General features: G+C 41.0%; 1 protein-coding gene across 5 annotated transcripts in view; it reads left to right on the top strand.

Annotated features, from left to right (window-relative positions):
* Nucleotides 1-9,917, top strand: part of WDFY3 (WD repeat and FYVE domain containing 3) — a 655,707-nt gene extending 645,790 nt beyond the window's left edge. For all 5 annotated transcript variants that reach the window (XM_030190597.1, XM_030190598.1, XM_030190593.1 and 2 more), the window contains 2 exons: nucleotides 272-469; nucleotides 7,195-9,917. In XM_030190597.1, coding sequence (XP_030046457.1) covers nucleotides 272-469; nucleotides 7,195-7,315 — 319 coding nt within the window. In that variant the 3' untranslated portion in view covers nucleotides 7,316-9,917. The remainder of the gene's footprint in view (nucleotides 1-271; nucleotides 470-7,194) is intronic.
* Nucleotides 9,918-24,795: the final 14,878 nt, after the last annotated feature.

Below are 24,795 nucleotides of genomic sequence, written 5' to 3'. Positions count from 1 at the left end.
TTGATTCCTGTTGTTTGTTTGTTTGTTTATTGCATTTGTATCCCACATTTTCCCACCTATTTGCAGGCTCAATGTGGCTAACAATATTACATCATGTCAAGCGTCAGTAGATACACAGTGAATTACATTCATAGCAAGTGTAACAATAGATGTAATTTAGTAAACAAGAAAACAGTCAGAATATCAAGTGACTAGCGATGTGTTAGAAATCCTATTATTGATTGTTGAGCTTCTGACCACTTTCATTTTTTTGTTCTTTTTCGTCCTGTAGGGATCATAGCCGCATCCTGGTAGGGGACAGCCGTGGGAGGGTGTTTAGCTGGTCTGTCAGCGACCAGCCCGGTCGCTCTGCCGCTGACCACTGGGTGAAGGATGAGGGAGGTGACTGCTGTTCAGGATGCGCTGTCCGGTTTTCTCTCACCGAGAGGCGTCACCACTGCAGGAACTGCGGGCAGCTCTTTTGTCAGAAGTAAGATGGCACTTACATGGAGTCCTGTACTGGCTCCCCTTCTCCATTCCCAACCCCTAATCGGAAAGTCAGGGGCCCTTTTACTAAGGAACTCCAAGAAATGGCCTGCACTGGTGTAAGCACATGTTTTGAATGCACACAGGTCCATTTTTCAGTCGCCTGCAAAAAAGGCCTTTTTTTGGGGCCAAAAATGGATGTGCGACAAAATTAAAACCAGCGCGTCCATTTTCAGCCTGAGACCTTACCACCACCCATTGACTTACTGATAAGGGCTCACGTGTTAACCGGGCGGTAATTGTCAGCATGCGTACACTGCTGATTACCACCAGGTAAGCGCCATGCGGTAGAAAATTTCTACTGCATGTTTTGGACGCGCATCAAAAATAGAATTACCGCCTGGGGTATGCAGTAGCCAGGCGGTAGTTCCAAATGGCCACGCCTATGTGCCTCAGTAAAAGGCCCCTCAATTACTTAGCCTTACCTTTGATGGACTCAGGAGCTGGGAAAGTTTGTAAATCTGTTATTTTGCAGTAATAGAATGAAAAAACTGTTGGTATTGGGGCAGGCCCAGATCTGTCAAAGCTAGCTGAGCTGGGTGTGCCATGGAGGTGGGTTTTTGTTTGCTAAATTTGGTATCCCACCTTTAATTAACAAACATCAAGGCATCCAAAAATAAAAACAGCAATAAAGTTTAAACATAACCTTAATATAAAAACAAAATTTAAAATAACAATAAACTATAGTCAAATATAGCACAATTAACCGCTTGAGAAAATAAAATTTAAACTATAAATTAAAAAGCAAAAATATTAAACAATTTCTTAAAACTAAGCAGGGGACAGCCATACTTGTAGCTTCGGCAGCAGGTGAGCCTCTAATTAGGAAGGCTGCTCCTAATTGATGAATTCTGAGAACGCTTGAGTGAAAAACCAATGTTTTAATTCCTTCTTGATCTTAGGATAGGATGATTCTAAGTGGAGATCAAAAGGTAAAATGTTTTTAAATTGGGGATCCAGACAAGAAAATATAGGATTCCTAGTAATTTCCAAGCATACATTGCTAGGTGTGGGTAGAGATGGTCAGTTTGCTTGTGAAGGCTCAATTGCTGAGAAGGTAAATAAACAATGAAAGAACTGGCAACATAATTAAGAAATCCAGAGTGAAAGTACTATGTGCAAATAGTAATATCTTAAATTTGAGCTTATAGGTTAAAGGGAGCTAATGCATTTTAAACAAAGGGGAGATGTGGTCAAAATGTTGAGCACCTTATAACAATTTAACAGCAGTATTTTGTATGCTCTGGATTCACTTTAGTGTCCTGATTTAGAAACCACTGTGAAGAGAATTGCAGTAATAAGTTGAATTTAAAATACAGCATGAAGTAATAAAAGAAGAACTTCATTTTTTGTTATTGCAATTTGTAGCATAATCCAAGGTATAAACACAGAAATACTTATAAGGAAAGTCAGCCAAAGCCAGCTTAATTAGGAAATAATAACTTAAATACAGTCCACAACACTGTGAGGAGAAATTTAAGAAGAAATAAAGATAACTATGCCAAAAACATGACATTGATATCATATGCAAAAGCAGAAGCTAAATAGCTGTCACGAAATACCTAGCCACCTGCCTGGGGTTACCCCACGGCCACTTAGAGGGTCTATGCACAGCTCAGGTCCACCTGCACCTGCCATTTGTGCTCTACACTAGCACCCTCTTTCCTCCGACTGGGTCACAACCACCTCTGGGCGAGTCTCCCACTTTCCAATTATCCTCAGTGATTTCTAGGTTACTGGAGCCATATTCCCAGTGGTCCCACAGTTCCCAGAAAGCACTCACAGACCCAACACACAAACCACCAGGATTCTTTATCAGTCCAGACAAACAGGGTGAACAAACAATTATGTATATTCTTTAAAAAAAATACTAGCCGTTGAGCCCGTAAAAATGGGCTAGTATAGGACGGGGGGGGGTTTGAAAGGCCCCTTCTCCTCGCCGCTGCAAGGCCCCCCCCCCCCGAGCTCGCCGCTGCCCCTCTGAGGTCACCGCTACGCCCCCCCCCCCCCCCCCCGGATTCGCCGCCACCCGGGCCGGGCCCTCGCTTCGCTATTGAAACAGCGCGGGAACGCAGCACACAACTCAGGTGAGCTGCCGTCCTTCTTCTCTGCCTGTGTCTGGGACACAGGCAGGGAAGGAAGGCCGATGGCAGCTCAGCTGAGCTATGTGCTGCGTTGACGCTGTTTCTGTAGCAGAGCGAGGGCTCGGCCCGGGTGGAGGGTGGGTGGTGGTGGCGGCGACTCCGGGTGGGGGGAGTGGTGGTGGCGACCTTGGGGGGGGGGGAAGCGGTAGCAACGGCAGTTTCGTCTCTCCCCTTGCGCAGTAGAGATCCTCTCTGTCCCGCCCTCGTCATCACGTATTGACGCGGGGCTGGGACAGAGAGGGTCTTTACTGCGCATTTGCGAGTGAGTTCGGTCATTCGCTGTTTATATGTTTGATTGAACAGTGGAACAAATTAGTGTTATTGGCAAACAATAACAGGTAACTGAAGTATGGATCAATTATAACACTAACTAAACACTTGCATACTTCCTAGAAAGTACCTGGGGAGATCAAAGCCTATATCTATTCAGAGAGCTTCAGCAAAGAGATCTCTCTCTCTCTCTCTCTCTCTCCTCCCCCCCCCCCCCCCCCCCCCCCCCCCCCCCCTCCGGAAGTTTCATATACAAACTACAGGCACTTCGTATATTATGTGTGTGCCAACCTAAAGAAAGGGAAATCAGTCCTCTGTAACAGCTTTAAGCATAAACATGCACCATCTGCTGGCCAAATAGGAGAAATATACTTCAGAACATAATGTAGAAAAATATCCAATACATTTTACAGGCTTAAAACACGCTGTTTCTTCACAGTGGCAAACTGCAGAAATTACTAAATTAGTGTGAATCAATAGGAACTGCCATAACTGGAGAACTAGATAGTCTCTTATCACTGAAAAAGGCCAAGAGCTGTGAGGGTTCAAAAAAAACAAATTTCACTGATTTCCACTTAATACATTTACAAAAAAAGAAGATCCTTCTTATCAGAGTTCTGAATGGAGCAAAGCTTTCCAAGTCTGATTAGAGCTGATCACTGATGAAGTTTGAAACTTAAAAGACAAATCAAATCAAACGTCCAACTTGGTAATTGTATTGCTCAGTTCAGCAGACTTGCCAGACTTTGTGAGATGAATAGTAAAGGGGATATTCATCCTGGAAAACCAGAGAATCCTTGATTTTTCTGAGTTTAATATCAATCTATTCTCTCTAAGCCAATCTGTGGCATTTTCAAGATACTGACTCAATACATGTAGGGTCTGAGAGTCTTAATAGTATCTGCTCATACCCAGCCCTTTAATAACTCTGGCCAAAGGAGATTAAAAAAAGATTAACAAAATAGATACATGTATGGAACTTTGTGAGACTCTGCAATAAAAGGAATACATTTGGGAAGAAAGAGACCACCCCCCAACAAATCCACTTGAAAACTATGATCAGAGAGAGAAGATTGAAACCACATAAGGAGAACCCCACCCCCCATCCCAGTGCTGGATAAGCTACTGAGAAGAAGAAAATGATCAAGGAAGTAAAAGCCACACTGAGGTCCAAAGAGACTAAGATAGCTTCTTTGCTAGAATCAAGAAACTGTTTCAGTGCTATGCCCTTCATTAAATCCTGATGAAAAAAAAAGGTTTTAAAGAAAAATGAAAAATGTCTAAGTTGGGCTAAAACTATTTTCTTGACCTCTTAAAAGACAAATTTAGTGCTGGCCAATAATATGATATTAGGAAAGAATCTAGTGATGCCTTTTTCAAAATAGGGCAAATCCTTGCTTTTTTTTTTCCCAAGTTTATCTATTTTATTTATTTATTGGGATTTATTAACCACCTTCATGAAGAGATTCACCCAAGGCGGTGTACAACAGGTACAGTTTAACATAAAACTTTACAATTTTGTTAATAGCCTAACAATAGTAAAATAACCAAGAATAAACTAAGTACAATAATGAGGTAAACTTGAAAACAGTAAATTGAAACCTAATAATACAACTACCGTGAAACAGTATCAAAAATATACACATTTAACCACACTAAAATTCAAATAGCAGAGATATAATACGAAGCCAGCATAATACTAATGAAACACCTAATAAACACGCATTAGAGCATTCAAATAACGTAGATATGATGCTAATGATTTTCTACAATACAGCTTACCTTGTAGCCAAGGAGCCAAGTGCAGATATATAGATGGGGACAAGATGGGTGGTACAGAGTCAGTTGGGATAAATAGATGGGTGACTAAACTCAAGGCAAGTTCTTTGTACAATTAAACAAGATGTAAGGAACTTGGTCCAAGTTACAGTGCATGTAGAAAGCTAATCCAGATGCAGAGTGTTGTATAGTCAGTCACCCTGATTTGTGGGATCTTGTCCTAAATGTAGACTCCTAAAAGGCAGTTCTGTAAAGGGCCACTAAATTTAAGTACCAATAGAGTTCAGACATTTTTAGCACTTATGCTAGCATTTATACTTATGATTGGCACCAGTTAAAAGGGTAATTGCTAGGCGCTATTCTGTAAACAGTGCATTAAAATCAAATATGCAACTGCAGGGGAGGCGTTAACATGTTTTTCCTAATGACACGCACAACTTACAGAATACTGTCAGTTGTGCCCATTGCATGGCACATTTAGACAAGCTCACTTATTCCGGCTATCGAGATGACATAAGTAGCCACACCTAAATTTTAGCATGCTAAAGTAGCTTTGCACTAGTATTCTATAATAGCTTAGGCACGTCTTTCCTTTCCATGTTTATTTGTAAAATTTTGCAAAGATAACAAATTAGTAATAAGAACAGTACAAAAGGTACAGTATTTTAAACAGTGCAGATAACTAACAAGCAAATCTAACATCAATAAACGATGTATAAAACAGTCAATTTATTATTACAGCTGTAGAAAGACGTATTAAGCAGTTGAAATGTATTTTACCATGATTAAGGATAAGTCTCACAGTCAGGGAGCAGAAGCACACAAACAGTGGTTGTCCAGGAGAGATCAGGATTTGAGAAAGGGGGTCAGATATCCTCTTTTAAAAGCTGCTGATTCTTCGTGCTTTCCCGTAAGCACATAGAGTATTCCACCATTTGGGATATGAGGCGTTGAGTTATTTTTCCAATGTAAAACAGTGATGTGAATAGCTAAAGCAATCATTATATTGAACAGCTTTGAAGATTTTGAACTGACGGGGATGATCATAGTATGATTATTTTATAGGATAATTGATCCGTGATGGAGAAAATCGTTGATATTTTTCCCATAATTGTGACCAATATGATTTAAGATTAGAACAGTAAAATAGCATATGAGATAAAATTCTAGGGTTTTTAACTGTTTTAGAAGTGGTGCTAAGTTGGCTGCTTTGTGCTGCCTAAAAGCTCCAACTTATAGAATTATTCCCCAGTCAATATTTGTAACCAAAAGAGGAATAAGGTCAGGAACTAATTGTGTTGCCAGTCTAGATGGCAGTGGATCCTCTATTGATAAAAGAGCCTTTTCCACCTCTATCAAAGCTAGATTAAATGAAGACCAGCAATCACCAATGCTCAAAGCAGAGGGAACACCTAAAACTGTAGATTTTGAAGGTTAGCTAGGCCTATGGGGGAAGAGAGGCAAGATCACTACTGCTCTAGTGGCATCCTCTGACAGCCAACCAATTAACGTGCAGCCTCAAAAGCAGCAGCCTAGTAAAGACTTCCTGAGCCATGAGGAAGTAATGAGGAGGAAAAAAAAACCCTGTACCCATTAATAGTTACTTTAAGCAATGCTATTATCAGAACCAACACTGTTTTTCAGTGTGAGCAAAATATATTTTCAGAAGTTGAGTTTCTTCTCTTTTGCTTCTTTTATTATTTCATTTCTGAGAGGAAATAAAATGTCTAGAACATTTTAAAGCTGCTTCCATACGGTCACGCTAGCAAAGTGATGGTACTGTTGAAAATAAGAGTTTTAAGAGCCCAAACTGCTGTGGTAGGCCCTGTTCTCTTAAGGCACTAATTGACCTGCTTCCATGTAATGCATGTCCTCTCTCCTTCCCCTTACCCATAGTGATTTGAGCCAGTCAGCAGTCAAAAAGAAGACAATGATCAAGTCAAGGATGCAATTGGGATGAAAGGGAGACTATGAGGGGTAAAGAAAACTTGATGCCATGGTTCTTTAGTGCCATCTGAAAAGGGAATTCAGGGAAGGAAGTGACAACGGTGAAAAAGAGGGTATCGGTCCTTAAAAAGATAGATGGCTTGATACTTATATGAAATGAGGGAAAAAGTCTAAAAAATGTAAAAAAAAAAAATAAAAAAAAAAAATACATTTATAAGGGGAAAGAGAAGAGTTACTTTGGAGCCAGGAAAGACATAGGTTAAGAGTTTAAGGAGGCCAAACTGTATTAGTTCCTGTTTGGTGTATTAGGCTCCTCACTACTCTCTTGTTGGCAGAGAAATTTGGGGCAGACGTATGCACGAGAGTGCAGTTTTCTATGGGGAGCACTCTATACTTAATAGTACTAAGCATGAAAATACATACTATGCCTGCCTCCTAGTCTTGCAAGCAATTTGGCCAGATTGAACGCTGCTTATGAAAACCTTTCCACCTATTTGATTTATCCTTTTTTTCCCCCATCTCCCTATAGATGCAGTCGGTTCCAGTCTGAGATTAAACGTTTGAAAATCTCCTCTCCAGTGCGAGTGTGTCAGAACTGTTACTACAACTTGCAGCATGAGCGAGGTTCAGAGGACAACTCCAGAAACTAGGAAAGGCTCCACTGGCAGGTCTGAAAGCCGGATCCCAGCCAAGGAGAAGGGAGGAGAAATCCCCAAGTATGAATCACTGAATAACAACACCCTGTGGCACTTTTATTTGCAGAGCACTTGGAGGGGAACAAAATATTTTTGAGTTTACATGCTGCTTTGCTCTTCTTTTGAAGCACTGAAATTAAGAAAAAGGGATCACGGAGTTCGAGTCATGCTGATCAGGGAGGGGAGTGGAATGGAAAGAGTGGGCATCTGACACAGAAGATGAGACTGTGGTACACCAGATATAATGATCCCATGCATATGCAGCTCTGAGCAAACACTTATACCCTTGCTTAATAATTGTCCGTTCTCATCTTGTCACATTTTACAGAGCGCCCCCGTCCTCCTGTGGATACTATGACTCTCGTGGGAGATGATTGTAAATCTGCCTCCTTTGCTGTCAACTGTGTATATTGTAAATAGGTGCAATGGCCTTTTTATCTAAATACAAATTGAATTATCCGCCTGTTACATGGGACTTATGCTAATGACTAATTTAATGGCTTCCCTTTGTTCCTTTGTCATCTGTCATCCTATTGATCAGCTTGTGTATTTGAACATTAAAAAATGCACAACAGCCTGTCCCAGCGCACATCAGAGGTGTCATGTGCATATTCCTTTCTTTAAAGTGTCATTCTGTATGGGGGTTTTATTGTTCCTTTCGTTCCATGTTCTGATTTTGCGTATTCCTGGAATCTTGCTTCGAACCAGGCCATTTATGGAAACTGTAGGACAACTTCTGAGGGCAAGCTATCCGCATCGATGAAATAGGACTCGGGGCTGCCTGAAAACCAACACTTTAAGGTTTTTATACTTCCCTTCTTTTGCCCCTATTAGCTAACATTGCTAGATGGTAACTGGTTACCAGCTAGTTTCACCCACAACAGCATTCATGTGAATGCTCCTTAAACCCATGAAGGGAAGCTTACCTGAAATGCACTACTGTTAATTTTTCTTGATGCGGATGTTCCAGGAGTGTCTGCAATGAAACTGGCTTTTCCACATGTGTGCCTGCTTTAAAACACTATACAGAAGAGCAGGGGTAATTCTTTTGGTGTGAGGAATTACATACTCTTGAACCAGTGGTAGTGGTTCAAGACCTGCAGGCTCCAAAGAGTTAACCTTTGTGGCTACAGCCGGCAACAGCTAGAGAGAGTTCACTGTTTGTAATTAAGGAATCTGTATTTGATTACAGTATATTGTGTAAAAAAAAAAAAAATCCAAATATTTTAATATCCAGTTATTTATTTTTGGCATACATGAGATGCAGCTCAAAAGCTGCCATATCAGTACATCATGAAGTGGGCATTGGAAAAGGCAGATGGATATTTTGTTTTGTTTTTAATGGTATCATAACAAGTGGAAATACAGGGATTCTACATCTCTGTTTGTAACCAATGTTTGTATATAAGAAAAGCGCACATATGTTTCAGTGCTACTAAGTTTAAATATTGAACAACCCTGTTTTTTATTTTATTTTTTAAACAAAGGGAGGCAAACAGTCTTTTTTGTAGTTAGGCCATATGTTGTGCCAGTGATATCAAACATCTTGGAACTGGCAAGTTACTAGGAATAAAGATTTAAAAAAATAGTATCGGTGTCCAAATCCCATCTCCTTTGTAATGTTCTTTAAGATATAGATGGAAATATGCTTGGGCAATGGTGAACAGAACAACCTTGGGTTTAGGTCTTGTGTTGGAAACTAGAGCCTGGGCTGGCTAAAAGCTTTAAGGCTCCAGCACAATGCAGTTTTTCATTTTTGCCAGATAGCTAGCCTCCAGAATTGTATATACTGATCCATGTGCATGCTTGCGATCCTTCTGGCAGCTGGCGTTTTGGGCATTTTATTTTATTTAAGAAAATCGATGTCCATTTTGCAATTAATGCAAAAGGGAAAATGAAACCCTTTGTTTTTCTAGGATGGCTATTTATTTTCCAAGAACAGTAATAAAAAATGTTCTGTGTAAACTATACTCAACAGCTCTACAGTACCATTAGCAGGGGATCTATATTCTGTGTGAGTCTTGTACCTCGCACGCTTCTCCTGCCTTGTTCTCGATTGTATACCTAGTCACTCATGTACTCTTAACATATTGTCGTATTTAGTGTAAAATCCTGCATAGACGTCAGCTTTTATCTATCCAAAAAGCAAAACACATCAGATAAATTATTTTGCACCTTCTTATGTACAATATTAATTAGGAATTCTCTTTGCCCCATATCATTTTTAAGATTTTTTTTTTGTTTGGGTAAATGAATTGTGTACAAAATATTTATGCCGTTAAAACAGTTTTTAGGAAGTATTTTTAATTTCAGCAAGTTTTGTTACTTGTTGCATGATGATTAACACAGCTGACTTTTTGTGTCAGTGCAATGTATATTTTTTTCCTCTTATTAACATGAGAGCCCTGGTAAATGACCATTTATTTGTATAGCAACTGAAGAAAATGGAAGATAACTGGTTAAGACTGGAGTATGGAATTTTGTACTGTATATTGCAGAATCCAGTATCTGGGAGGGGAGGGGTTGGTGGTTGAATGTAAAAATAAAATAATAATAAAAGGCCAAGTGTAGCAGTCTGTGGTATCTGAATATTCATTGTGCATGTTCTCCAACACAAACAGGGATGACATTAACACAAATTAAATACATGACTAAATGCAATAGTTCAGGTACTATAATTTGGGGGGAGGGTTCATTTCAAATAAATTGCCCGTTGTTTACCACCAGCAATTGGTCTGTTTTATTTGTCTCACAATTTCCAGGTGGTGTATTTATCTAGAGCAGTGGTTCCCAAACTGTGATCTGTGAAGTCATCCAAGGGGGTCCACAGATTGGAATGTAGGAAAGGACAAAAGAAACAGAAACGGATCAAGCTACTTCATTCCATGTGTTATCATCAGTGGTTGCTCCTCACAGGCCAGAGCAACAGCAGTAGTGGCAGGATAGAGGAAGTCTCTGAGAGCTAGGAGCAGCCAAGGTGATTGTGGTGGCAGGCTTGTCGTTATCATTATTATTATTTTAGCAGTTAGGCTGAAACAGGCACTGCAGTGAATTTATTTTCATTTACTTATTTATGATTTATTTACCACCTTTTTGAAGAAATTCACCCAAGGCAGTGTACAAGATCAATCCGGATATAGACAATATCAACAGAAAAAAATATTCTATTCATATCATGGCAAAGTATGCTACTTACAATATCGACACAATACACAGTAAAACATCTTAATAGCATGTAAGCGGCGGTGGAACATATAAACAGAAAAGATAGAGTAACTGAAAATAAGAGTGACTAACTTGCACATGGAGCCAGAAAGGTGCATAAATATGGTCTCATCTAGGAGAACGTTTTGCACAAGTGCCTGTGGATACATTTCCCGTAGGTAGTTTTTAAGGTACGCATGTACTTTCAGTTTGAAAATTGGTGCAAAAGACTAGGTTGCTGTCTTTGCAGCAACGTGGGCAATTTAAAACTGCCTTCTTAGAATGCATATAAATCTGCGATTTTCAAGTGTCATCGACCTGATTCATTGACCTGGGTGTTCTTGGAAGATTTCGTTTCTAAATTAATACCTTTTGAATGTTTGTGTCATATCACCCCTGTCTCTCCTTTCCTCCAGGGTATGCATCTTCAGGTCCTCAAGTCTCTCCTCATACATCTTGTGACGTAAACCCCAACCATTTTCATCTGTTTTCTCTGAACTGCTTCGTCTTTTTATGTCCTTAGCAAGTTACAAGAAGTAATGTCCATCAGAAGCTCAACAGTTCAAAATCCAGCTTTATACTCTGTGCGGTATAGCTAACCACACATGCTCCCACATTTTCTGATACCTTATCCACCTTTGTCACAATCCATCCTGCCCTATAGCACTCCATGCCCATCACAGTATATAAGAGATTTAACCATTTCATAACAGTAGGTGGGGATGTACTTTGTCCATTGCAAAATAGCTTTATGCGCCAAGAGGAACATATAATAGAGAAGTTCTGTTTCTGCTTTTATTAGTTTCCTGATCAAGTGTCGACCACTCAGCAGTGGGAGAGATGGGAGACACAGCTGCAGAATATTAGGTACTCCCTCCCCAAATCGTTGGATAGTGGCACACATCCAGAATTGGTGGCCCAGGGTAGCTATAGCTTCCCTGTATTTTAGATGACAGTTATGCTGTATCCTGTTAAGGGGATAGATATTCTCTAAACATAAACTTAAATAATTCTGGTCTTTATGACCTACATTTTTCAATTTCACTGGTAGTTTGGATAACAGTTCTTGTAACATGTCTGTGGTTATATATGTTCCCAAAACCCTAGTCCATCCATCTGCTCCTTTGTACTTTGTGAAATGTGTTACGTGCTATGTTGCTAATAGGGTTCTTCAGTCTTGGAAGGATAGGTTGTTGCAAATCTTTTCTGCTAATTCATATCATCTTTTGGAGACACATAATCAATCCATTATGCTTGGTGGACCTTTGAACCAGTCAATAAACCTGTTGCAGATGGCAAGCTTTACAATTCAGGTCCAAATCTGGGAGAAATAGCCTTCCTCATTGTGAATATCAGCATTTGAAATTTAAACCAGGATCTACCTCCTTTTCATATGAAACCCTGCATGAGACATTTTAAGGTGAGTTTCTCTCTCCTCCATAAGTAAATTGGACCCATCTGAAGTACATGGAGAGGTGAAATATTTTACATAAGAGCCAAGCATCTCATCATTAAGAGCAGCAGCCTTGACCAATTTTGTATCAGAGTTTTTGAGATGGTCATTAAGGGCTTCACATTGATTAAGGGTCTTAGCTGACTACTTAGGTATCTAGTGGTCTCTCCTTCCCATTGAAAGGAAAATCTTGGAACCTCTCCTTATCTGGGCTAACATTAATTGGTTTAGCTACTGTTTTTGTATGATTCAAATTTGAGTCTCACATATTTTCCAAAACGATTCTAATCCTCTAAGGGACACTGGTAAGGTCTCTACTGGGTTCATGAGGAATAGTGGAATATCATCTGCATATGCTATTCACTTCCTGCTCACCCAACTTGATTCCACTAATTGTGTAGTTAAAAAAAAAAAAAGACTCTAGAAACACTACAAATAATTGGAAATTTGTCACCCCTGGCAGGTTCCCCAGTTGGTCTGAAAGCTCTGTGATAATGTTCCTTTAACTGTTTCTTAATATAGAGCACCTGCAAAGCTTCCACAAAAAGTCCCCAAAACCCCAAGTGCCCCAAGGTGTGAAACAAAAATGGCCAGGACACTAAATCAAATGCTTTCTCCATATCACAACTGATTGCAAGAGCATCCAATTTATAGTTCACACAAAATTCCCAGGCCACTAGTGTTTTCCTAATGTGTTATATGGCATATCCATTCCTTATGAACCCAACTTGATCATCCTTGACCAGGCAGGTGTTGCCACTCTCCTATACTTTTTAACATAGTTATGAGTACCTTGAATATTATCCTTATGCCATCAGGAGCGTGCTTATTTTTTACACCAATAATATTTTTATTTGGCTCACCATGCTTAGTTTGAAATCAACTTATGCTGCAGTATCTCTATGTATCAATAATTTAAAATCATGGGCCACAAGATATATGCTGATGCTCATTGCTGAAAAGACCAATATATTGTGGTGCAACCCAGGAACGCTAGATACCTGTTGGCGCTGTGATGGAGGGAGGGGGACATACTATCACATATGGTGGGAGTGCCCGAAAATACAGGAGTTTTGGAAACTGGTCTCAGAACATATAACCTTAGCAACAGGTGTTCAGTTTTTACACGATCCCAAGTGTTGTTTACTGGGTTACGAGAATAGGAAAGGGAAGAAATGGCAATGTAGACTCAAACGATTATGCCTAGCAGCAGCAAAATCAATCATAGCAGTGAAATGGAAGCAGAAGCAGGGGCCCACAGGTCATGACTGGAAATCAAAACTGCATATGTTGATGGGTTTAGAAAAACTAACTGATAGACGCCGAGGACAATATAATCCAAAGGCAGAAGAATGGCTACACCTAGAAAGGGTTTTGGGAGGGGATGGACAAGGGACTGAGGATGCAGCTACATGAGGAACACTGTGGGAGGGAGGAGGGGGAGGTTGGGAATGACAGGGGGGGGGGATAAAGTGAGGGGAGGGGGAAGGGGGGAAATAAAAGGAAAAATCAGATCAAGGGGGAGTTTATATGTTGTTGATACATCTTTTGTATATTACAAGAGGCTAAGACTCTCTGAATTTGTTATCTTGAGTTGCTAATAAAAGTTTTTTGCAAATAAAAAAAATATATATATATATTGTGGTGCAATAATACCTTGCATACTAGACCTGTCTAGGTCATTACCGGTTTCACAAGTATCTATCATTTGGGGGATTTTATTTGATTCTACCTTGTCATTTGAGCTACAAATTAGTAGTTTGATGTAAAGGGTGTTTTTTAAAAATTGAAGCAGTTAAGGATGGTTTGGTCTTATTTCGATGCTAAACATTTTCCATCAGTGGTACAATTTTATATATTGTCGTAGCTCGATTACTGTAATTCATTATATATCGGTCTTCATTTTAAAAAATAACTAAATATATTACAGCTTTTGCAGAACCCAGCTGCCAAGATGATTTTTAGGTGTAGTAAATATGACAGAATTACCCCACTTACACTGGTTGCTGGTGAATGCCAGGATTATTTTTAAGGTGTCTCGTCTAGTATTCAAATCTTTATGTGGTTCACCTTCAGGGGGTCTTTTACTAAGACACGCTGGTGTTTTTATTGTGTGCTAAAAATAGGCACATGCTAAATGCTAGAGATGCCCATAGAAATCTATGGGTGTCTCTAACGTTTAGCTCGCGCTTATATTTAGAATGTGCTAAAAACGCCAGCGCACATTAGTAAAAGGACCCCCTCAGGTTTTTTTTAATATACTTCCACTTCTCACCCACATTCCACTTCTCACCTGACTTTAACATTGAAAAATAACAATAGCTTTTTTCTAAAGTTTATCATCTTCTGTCTAAAAGACATCACAAAAGATCATATTTATTTCAGGTTCTAAGTATTGTAGATCTCTTCCAGCTAATCTGAGACTTGAAAATTCTTACATAATCTTTCATTAAAATATCAATACTTTTCTGTTTGATCTATTTTTAATTGTAAACTTAGGTTAAGAGTGATTCTGTTCACTTATGTCCCAGAAACACCAAAGACCATGATCAAGTATATAATATCACATTCATTGTTGATTTAATCTTGAATTGATAATGAATGTGACTGTTGGGCAGACTGGATGGACCATTCAGGTCTTTATCTGCTGTCACTTACTATGTTAAGTAAACCACTCTAAACCTTTTGTAGGCATTCAGATAAAAGTAGTAGATTAAATTCAGATAAAAGTAGTAGATTAGATTAGGTGATATAATTCTATAGAACACCCATCTTGGCCTGCAGTCTTAATATTGTTTTAAGGAACAGGTAACTGATGTAATTTTTTTTTATCTTTAGTGCGGGAGTCCTAACCTTTGCAAGTTATCTGTGGGTTTAGTCAGGTTCACACCCTTCTCATCTAGGCTCGATTCAATATATTTAGGCCCCACCCATGGGTGTATAAGTCTGGCTAACATTCCTGGTTTTATTGCCAAAAGCATATAACTTAAGTATTTGTCTTTTTGGCTCACTCGTGCAACTTAGGGCCCTGTTTACTACGCCGTGCTAACTTTTTAGCATGTGCTAACACTAGAGACACCCATAGGAATATAATGGGTGTCTAGCATTAGCACATGCTAAATAGCACGCCTACAGCGCAGCTTAGTAAACAGGGCCCTTAGTGTTCATTGCAATCTACACTGCCAACAGCCTACTTTTAATTTGTTTGGTTGGGTGGCTAGCAAATTGTCTTCATTCTCTAGCTAGGTTCTTCTCCATATTTAGCATATTTTTGTTTAGTTCTCTGTTTCTCTTTCAGAACATAAGAATAGCCATTTTGGGTCAGACCAACGGTTCATCTAGCCCAGTATCCTGTTTCCAACAGTGGCCAATCCAGGCCACAAATACCTTTCAGAAACCCCAATAGAAGCAACATTCCATGCTACCAATCCCAGGGCAAGCATTGGCTTCCCCTATGTTTGTCTCAATAACAGACTATGATTTTTCCTCCAGGAACTTGTCCAAACCTCTTTTAAACCCAAATACGCTACCCGCTGTTATCACATCCTCTGGCAGTGAGTTCCAGAGCTTTACTATTTGTTGAGTGGAAAAATATTTCCTTCTATTTGTTTCAAAAGTATTTCCATGTAACTTCATTGAGTATCCCTATAGTCTTTGTAGTTTTTGAAAGAGTAAAAAATTAATTCACTTCTACTTGTTCTACACCATTTAGGTTTTGTAGACCTCAATCATATCTCCCCTCAGCCAACTCTTTTCTAAGCTGAAGAGCCATAACCTCTTTACCCTTTCCTCATATGAAGAGCTCCATCCCCTTTATCATTTTGTTCGCCTTTCTTTTAACCTTTTCTAATTTTGCTATATCTTTTTTTGAGATACAGCAACCAGAACTGAATGCAATATTAAAGGTGAGGTTGCACCATGGAGTGATACAGAGGCATTGTGTGTGTATGTGATAAACATGAAGGCTTATTGGGGAGGGAGGGGGTGCGGTGCAGATTAGGGTCCTGAAAGTTCATTGAGGCTGAAGATTTGCCTAGGGTGCCCAATACCCTTGCACCATCTCTGTTCTTGTAGAAAACATGCCTAAAATCAATAAGGCTGGGATCTGAGCATTTGATTCAAAAGGAACCTTGGGGTATTGGTGTCGGAGGATCTGAAGGTGAAGAAACAATGCGACAAGGCGATGGCCATGGACAGAAGGATGCTAGGCTGCGTAGACAGGGGCATAACCAGCAGAAGAAAGGAGGTGTTGATGCCCCTCTACAAGTCGTTGGTGAGGCCCCACTTGGAGTATTGTGTTCAGTTTTGGAGGCCGTATCTTGCTAAAGATGTAAAAAGACTGGAAGCAGTGCAAAGAAAAGCTACGAAAATGGTATGGGATTTGCGTTGCAAACCATACGAGAGGCTTGCTGACCTGAACTTTTGTATACATTGGAGGAAAGGAGAAACAGGGGTGATATGATACAGACGTTCAAATATTTGAAAGGTATTAATCCGCAAACGAACCTTTTCCGGAGATGGGAAGGCAGTAGAACTAGAGGACGTGGATTGAGGTTGAAGGGGGGCAGACTCAGGACTAATGTCAGGAAGTATTTTTTTCACGGAGAGAGTGGTGGATATGTGGAATGCCCTCCCGCGGGAGGTGGTGGAGATGAAAACTAATGGAATTCAAACATGCATGGGATAAACACAAAGAAATCCTGTTTAGAAGGAATGGTTCCGTGGAATCTTAGCAGAGATTGAGTGGCGATGCCGGTAACTGGAAACAAAATGGGAGCTGGGCAGACTTCTATGGTCTGTGCCCTGATTGTGACTGAATAGATAGGGATGGGCTGGATTGTAAATTTTAAGGGGCTTCGATATTAGCTTCAGAACTTAGTACAAGAACAGTACTGGGCAGACTTCTACGGTCTGTGCCCTGAGAAAGACAAGGACAAATCAAACTCAGGTGTAGTATCACATACCATGTAAAATGAGTTTATCTTGTTGGGCAGACTGGATGGACCGTACAGGTCTTTATCTGCCATCATTTACTATGTTACTATGTAACCTCAAAAGGGTTTTTAGGCTGGATGAACATATAGCCAGAAAGAGAAGTTGACAGCTAACTTGTGAAGCTTATAAGCCTATTTCAGGTAGAAGGTGCAACAAGGTGAAAAATTTGCACTTGGAGAAGGGTTAATTAAGAGACTTGTAGAGAATGACAAGGGGTCAGGACCTGCAGTAACCTCGGGGATGGGCACGGGACGGGGACAAACTTTGTCCCTGTGTCATTTTCTACTTTGAAGCCTGTTAATGAACTGGACTGTTATTTATGTTTGAGTGATGCAGACAAGGATATTTTGACTTTTTTTTTTTTAAACATGCTGGCCAAAACTAGCAAAATTTGCATGGGGGATCCTGACTTTTTTTTCTTTTTTTTTTTGAAAAACAAGCAAACATGCTGGCCAAAACTAGCAAAATTTGCATGGGGGATCCTGTACATCCTGCTACCAGCACATCTTCTAAGAAGAGACTTGCTGACCTGAACATGTATACCCTGGAGGAAAGGAGAAACAGGGATGGTATGATACAGACGTTCAAATATTTGAAAGGTATTGATCCACAAACGAACCTTTTCCGTAGATGGTAAGGTGGTAGAACTAGAGGACATGAAATGAGATTGAAGGGAGGCAGACTCAAGAAAAATGTCAGGAAGTATTTTTTCATGGAGAGAGTGGTGGATACTTGGAATGCCCTCCCGTGGTGATGAAAACGGTAACGGAATTCAAACGTGTGGGATAAACATAAAGGAATCCTGTTCAGAAAGAATGGATCCTCAGAAGCTTAGCGGAGATTGGGTGGCAGCACCGGTGCTTTGGAGGCAGGGCAAGTACTGGGAAGACTTCTATGGTCTATGCCCCGAAAATGGCAAGGATAAATCAAGGTCAGGTATACATATAAAGTAGCACATATGAGTTTATCTTGTTGGGCAGACTAGATGGACTGTGCAGGTCTTTTTCTGCCGTCATCTACTATGTTACTATGTATAGTATTCTTGGTCTTACCATCCCTTTCTGAATAATTCCTAGCATTCTGTTTACTTTTTGGGCCACCGCCGTATACTGAGCAGAAGATTTCAACATATTATCTACAACAGCACCCATATCTTTTTCTTGGGTTCTGACCCTCAAAGTGGACTACGGTAACTATGATTTGGATTATTCTTCCCAATGTGCATCACTTTGCATTTGTCTACATTAAATTTCATCTGCCATTTGTATCCCCAGTCTTCCTGCAACTTTTCACAGTCCACATGTGTTTTAACAACCTTGAATAGTTTTGTGGCATCTGCAAATTTGATCACCTCACTTGTCCTTCCGATTTCCAAATCATTTATAAATATGTTAAAGAGCACTGGGCCCAGTACAGATCCCTGTGGCATTCCACCATCCTCCATTGAAAGCATTGGCATTAGGAATTGATTATTTGGGCAATAAACAGAAGGTGGTGGGTAGGTGTTCTGTCTAATAACCAATTCCTAATCAACAACAGAACATTGCCTCCTATCCCATGATGCTTTAATTTCCTCAGGAGTCTCTCATGAGGAACTTTGTCAAAAGCTTTCTGAAAATCTAGATGCACTACATCAACAGGCTCACCTTTATCCACTTGTTTATTCATGCCGTCAAGGAAATGAAGCAAATTGGTGAGGCAAGACTGCCCTTGGCTGAATCCATGCTGACACTATCCCATTAAACCATGTTTTATATGTTCCATTATTTTATTCTTTATAGTAGTTTTCATTATTTTGTTCCACCCTGACATCAGGCTTTCCGATCTGTAATTTCCCAGATCAACTGTGGAACCCTTTTTAAAAATTGATGTTACATAGGCCACCCTCCAATCTTCAGGAACTACAGCTGATTTTAATGACAAGTTACAGATTATTAACAGCAGATCGGCAATTTCATGTTTGATTTATTTCAGTACCCTTGGATGCATGCCATCCAGTCCTGATTATTTTTACTACTTTTTAATTTATGGATTTGGCTCAGTATGACTTCAAGGTTCAGTGGAATTTCTTTCAGTTCCTCTGCATCACAACCCTTGAAAACCATCTCTGGTAGAGGTAGATCTCTTACATCTTCTTTCATAAAGACCGAAGCAAAGAATTCATTCAGTCCACTATGGATTTGTCATCCCTGAGTGCACCCTCTGCTCCTTCATGATCTAATGGTCCTATGGATTCCCTCACAAGCTTTCTGCTTCTGATGTACCTGACAAAGTTGTTACTGTTGCCTCTATGGCAGGTTTTTCTTCATTATTCTCTTTTAGCCTTCTTGTTTTGCATCTAACTTGCCAGTGCTTATGTTGCTTCTTATTTTCTTCATTTGGGTCCTTTTCCCATTCTTTGGAGGATGTTATTTTGGCCCTAATAGCCTCTCTCACTTCACCTTTTAACCATGCTCGTTGTCTTTTCCTCCTCTTTCCACCTTTGTAAATACATGGAATGCTTCTGGTCTGGGCTTCCAAGATGGGATTTTTAAACAATGTCTATGCCTGATTTAAAGTCCTACCTTTGCAGCCAATAATTTCTTTTTAACCATTTTCCTCATTGTATTATAGTCACCCTTTCGAATGCTATGCTATCCCCTCTAAGAACAGCTTTGGCTGCTTGCTGGACTAGAATTGGATTATCTTTATGTATCATATCTATAGTAGGTCTCCCATCTCTCCAACAAGTAGTTCTGAAATTAGGAGTTGTGGTATAAATATTACGGAAAGGTCCATCTGGCTGTCTATTCGAAGCCCACATTGCCCTCTACAGGGTGAGGTAAAAAAAAAAAAGTAACCCCCTAGAGCTTTTTTTGTTGTTTTCTCAGCAACCACATGGAATTTCAATGTGAAATTGTACAGCTTTATTTGTTGTTACTTTCTATATTTATGTGCTGAGTGGAATAAGATTATCTTTAAACATGATGAAGTTATAGACTTTTTAGCATGACAACCCAGGGATTTTTGTGTGTTCAAAAATGTTTGCACTGTAAAACAACCATTTGAAAAAAAGGGGTACCAGCTTATTGTTGTTAATGTCACGGTGACAATTTGAATCATTTGTTTGATAATTTACAGATAATTTCTTTAAAAAGCATTTTGGATTGGAACAGCAATCATGGGCAAGAGGTCTCAGTAGCAGACAAAATAAGAATCCAGACCCTAAGTGAATAAGGTTTTGAAGCAAAGGTGATAGTGGCTGTGTATCATCTGAAGAACTGGAAGCTCAGAACGGTGAAGAAAGTTTGTTGGCATGTCATTCAAATGGGCTCTGCGACAAAACTCGAGGCCAGCAGTGGTCGGCTGAAATCCATGCACTAAGAAACAAACTTAAGGCGTGTTGAGGAGTTGATTTATTCCCAGGAACTTGAGAGTGGCCAACACTTAAGCACCTGTGAGATTGCAGATCTGTCTGGTGTATCGCAAAGAAGGATATCCATCTTGCTGCCTTTCATTGTGTGCCAGCACAAGTCATCAAGGAAGCTCTGTTGATGATCTGGGCAGCATACCGATTGATAATACTGTTAAGAACTATACAAAGCAGCTGAAGGGCCTCTGTTAAAGCTGGGGATAGACACTTTGAGCATTCACAGTAGTTACAATTAACTGTGTTTCAGAATTTTGCATCACTTGAATGCTGTTATTTTACTCTGTTTTGGCTTGAACATTGTCAACAGCAAAAATCACTAGGTAGTAACACTAAAAGAAGCAGTAACATCAACATGACTTAAGATAATTAAATATTATTTAATAGTAATATGCTGAAAAAACTATAGAGAATTACTTTTTTTTTTGCCTCACCCAGAGATCATGATCTGACAAAGATATTTGCCTGATCTCATGTGAAGGCGTGTCATGGGTGTCACATGAACTGTGGATGTCATGTCGGTCAACAGGCTCAACATCTGCTGAGCTGTGCTCTGCTGAGAGGCTTGAACCTGAGAAGCCAGTACAACTAGAATGTGTGCCCTCAGCCCCAGGAGGAAGGCTCAAACCTGTGGATTGAGCAGGGCTCCAATAAATTCCAATTGATGGGAAGGGTGAAGATGGGACTTGGGGTAGTTTAAAACAAACCCTAGTAGCTTGAGCACCTAAACAGTCCTCTGCATTGACTCCAGAGCACTGTCCTCTTCACCAGTCAATCGTCAAGATAAGGGAACACATGGACTCCCAATCTGCATACCAACACTGCAACTACCCCTAGACATTTGCTAAAAACCCTGGGAAACTGACGCGAGGCCAAAGAGCAACACACGGTACTGGAAGTGATGTGTTCCCAACCAAAATCGTAGATACTTCTGATGGGCTAGATGGATCAGGATGTGTGCATATGCATCCTTTAAGTCCAGAGAGTATAGCCAATTCTTGTCCTGAATCATGGGAAGAAGGGTACCCAGGGAAACCATACTGAACTTTTCTTTGATCAAGACTTTGTTCAGGGCCCTTAGGTCTAGGATGGGATGCATCCTCCCTGTCTTCTTCTGCACAAGAAAGTACCTTGAATAGAATCCCAATCCTTCCTCCCCTGGTGGAATGGGCTCAACCACATAGGCCTTCAGAAGGGCTGAGAGTTCCTTTGCAAGTACCTGCTCGTGCTGAGAGCTGAAGTAATGAACTCTAGGTGGGCAATTTGAGATTTCTAATACCAGTCTAGGGGTGTATCTGAGACAGACTATTTGGAGAACTCACTGGTTGGAGGTTATAAGGGACCAACTTGCATGGAAAAACTTCAGCCTTCCTCCAACTGGCAAGTTGTCTGGGGACAGACACTGATAGTGGCTAAGCTCTGCTGAAGCCAGTCAAAAGCTCGTCCCCTGCATTGACTGGGGAGCAGCAGGGGCCTTAGGTGCATGCTGTTGGTGGGAATGAGCGTGCTAGGGCTGAGCATGAGCAGGCTGGCAAGAGAAGGTGGCATACCTATGCCTCTGATTAGTAGGCACTCCTTCTCGACTTGCCAAAACACATCCTAGATGAGGAAGCAGATGCAGAAGGCACCTGGCGGGAGAGAGAAGAGATCGTATCAGTACGTTTCTTGATTTGGTCAGCGACCTCCTCAACCTTCTCTCCAAAAAAGTTATCCCCCCCCCCCCCCCCCCCCAGCATGGGGCATCCGCCAACTTCTGTTGAACTGCAGCCATGAGAGTCTGCGCATTGCTATACACTCAGCAGAGATCCTGGATGCCACATCAAAAGTGACGTGTGCACCCCTGGCCAAGAACTTACAACATGCCATCTGAGGCTTGGCCAACTTGTGCAATGACTCAGCCTGCTGTAGTTGGAGAGAGTCCACCAAAACCAGCATCTTGCGCACCGAGTACCACAAGTAGATGCTCGTGAAGAGCTGAGTAGGACTGTCACGAAATGCCTAGCCACCTGCCTGGGGTTACCCCGTGGCCACTTAGAGGGTCTATCCCCAGCACAGTTCAGGTCCGCCTACACTGGCCGCTTCTGCTCTACACTAGCACCCTCCTCCCACTGACTAGGTCACAACTGCCTTAGGGCGAGTCTCCCACTCCAAAATTATCCCCAGCAATTTCTAGGTTATGGGCCCACACTCCCAGTGGTCCCACAGTTCCCAGAAAGCACTCACAGACTCAACACCCAAACCACCAACAGTCTGTCTAGACAAGCAGCATGAACAATTGTGTTTATTTTCAGAACTTGGAACAGTGGACAAAAATGTGCAATTGGCAAACAATAACAGGCAACTGAAATATGGATCAATTATAACACTAACTAAACATCTATATACTGCCTAAACAGTACCTAGGAAGATCAGGACATATTTCACAGAGCCTTAGCAAAGAGATCTGTCTCCCTCTTCTTCCAGGCTAAGACTGAAGCAACAATCAGCACTACTGGGTAATTTCAAACTCCAAGCCAATCAGAGCCCAGTCAACAAGTTTTAAATGTAGACGGCTGCTTGCTTCCTCCTTGTGTTAAAGAAAAATAACACTCAGTTTCCTATAACAGCTTTAAGCATAAACATGCATCATCTGCTGGCCAAATAGGAGAAATACACTTCCGACATATTAAAACAGGGAAACATCTAATACATTTTATAGGCTTAAAACACACTGTTTCTTCACAATGACTGACTGAATGCAAGCATAGAGGCCTGGCACATCTTCCTCCCAAAAGAGCCCAAGGTCTTAGCTTCTCTGCTTGGGGGTGCTGAAGCATAGTCTCTTGAACTCCTGGCTCTTTGAGGGTGGATTCCACCACTATGGAATGAGGCAACTGTGGCTTATCAAATCCAGGTGTGCTGTGGATCTGGTACATAGTGTCGATCTTCTTGGGCAGTACCAGGACCAACAGAAGAGACTCCCAATTCCAAACGAGAGCTTCCTGGAGTACCTCATGGAGAGCGACAGTCACAGCCTCCCTAGGAGATGTGTAGTGCAGGACCTCGAGCATCTTGGCTCTGAGCTTGTACTCCACCTCGGAAATAGAACGGCCTCAGTTCCTTCACAAAAGAGGAAAAAGAAAGACAATCCGGAGGGGATTTTCTCCTTTCAAGCGGAGGGGAGGGTCCAGAGGGGATGCCATAGGACTCATCTCCAAAAAGTACCGTGGATCCTCCTTTGGAGACTCATGAACGCTCATCAGCATCAGACAATACCCCCTCATGGGAAGGCAGAAACTGATCTTGCCTTGACTTAGATGAACCATGTCCTTGAGAAGGATGCTGAGGAGTCGGCTCCTGCCTCGACTCTGGCAAAGCTTCCTCCACCGATGCTGAGAGTGTGCCAGAAGAAACTAAAACAAGAATGGAAGGAGAAAGGAAACCCGAACACAGCTGAACAAAAATCACAGCAAAAAAACGCTGAAAGGCACAAAAAAAAAAGCTCTTCCCAGACCATGCTGTGAATAGCAGCCACAAAATGCAACCACTCTCCACCACCAGAAAAAAAAAAACTCTTGACCATACAACGCAGTAAAGCACTCTTGCAGAGGGCAGGAAGGCACTTGCGCATGAGCGGTGGAGCATGCCTCAAAGCTCTGTTAAAGCTTGTTAGAAGCTCCGGACCAGGCAACACAGGATCGTGTTACCCAGTTGTGAGAATTATTGCCTGCTTGTCCTCGGAGAACAAGTATTATCAACAGAAAAGGAAAAGAACTACAATATTTCACAGGAAAGTTAACAGTCATCCAAGAAGAAAGGAGGAGAAAAGAAAAAAATGAGAATAGTTAAGTAAAATTAGTATAATCGGCAATAATATAGAAATATAGGTAGAGGTTCTTGGCTCCATCTGTCCGATCACTTCTACTGTCCACTAGACACCAGGGACCTCTGGTAGGAGCTGGGAGTATTGCTGTCAGAAATGGGAGGAGTGGAGGAGTAGCCTAGCGGTTAGTGAGCAGGCTTCGGTCATGGGGAACTGGGATCGATTCCCGCTGCAGCTCCTTGTGACTCTGGGTAAAGTCACTTAACCCTCCGTTGCCCCTGGTAAACCGCTTTGGATGTGGTTGCAAAAACTGTAGAAAAGCGGTATTTGTTGCTGTTGGAGACATCAGTTGGGGGGGGGGGGGGTCCTCAGCCTTTGCACATGCCCTTCAGGCAGCTATTTATCCCTCTAAAATGAGGGATACATATTGATGCTTTAGACCCACCCAAACCATTGTGTAACTGTGACTCCTTGCAATCTCTGTATGGTGTGGATTACCACATGTAGAAAGCAGCTATCTAAAACTATGATTTGCTTGGAAAATTTCTGTTGCTTGTGTAGGTATTTACATG

The sequence above is a fragment of the Microcaecilia unicolor genome, chromosome 2, assembly GCF_901765095.1.
Source record: "Microcaecilia unicolor chromosome 2, aMicUni1.1, whole genome shotgun sequence".
In the NCBI taxonomy this organism is placed as follows: Eukaryota; Metazoa; Chordata; class Amphibia; order Gymnophiona; family Siphonopidae; genus Microcaecilia; species Microcaecilia unicolor.
This window is presented reverse-complemented; position numbering and strand designations above follow the sequence as displayed.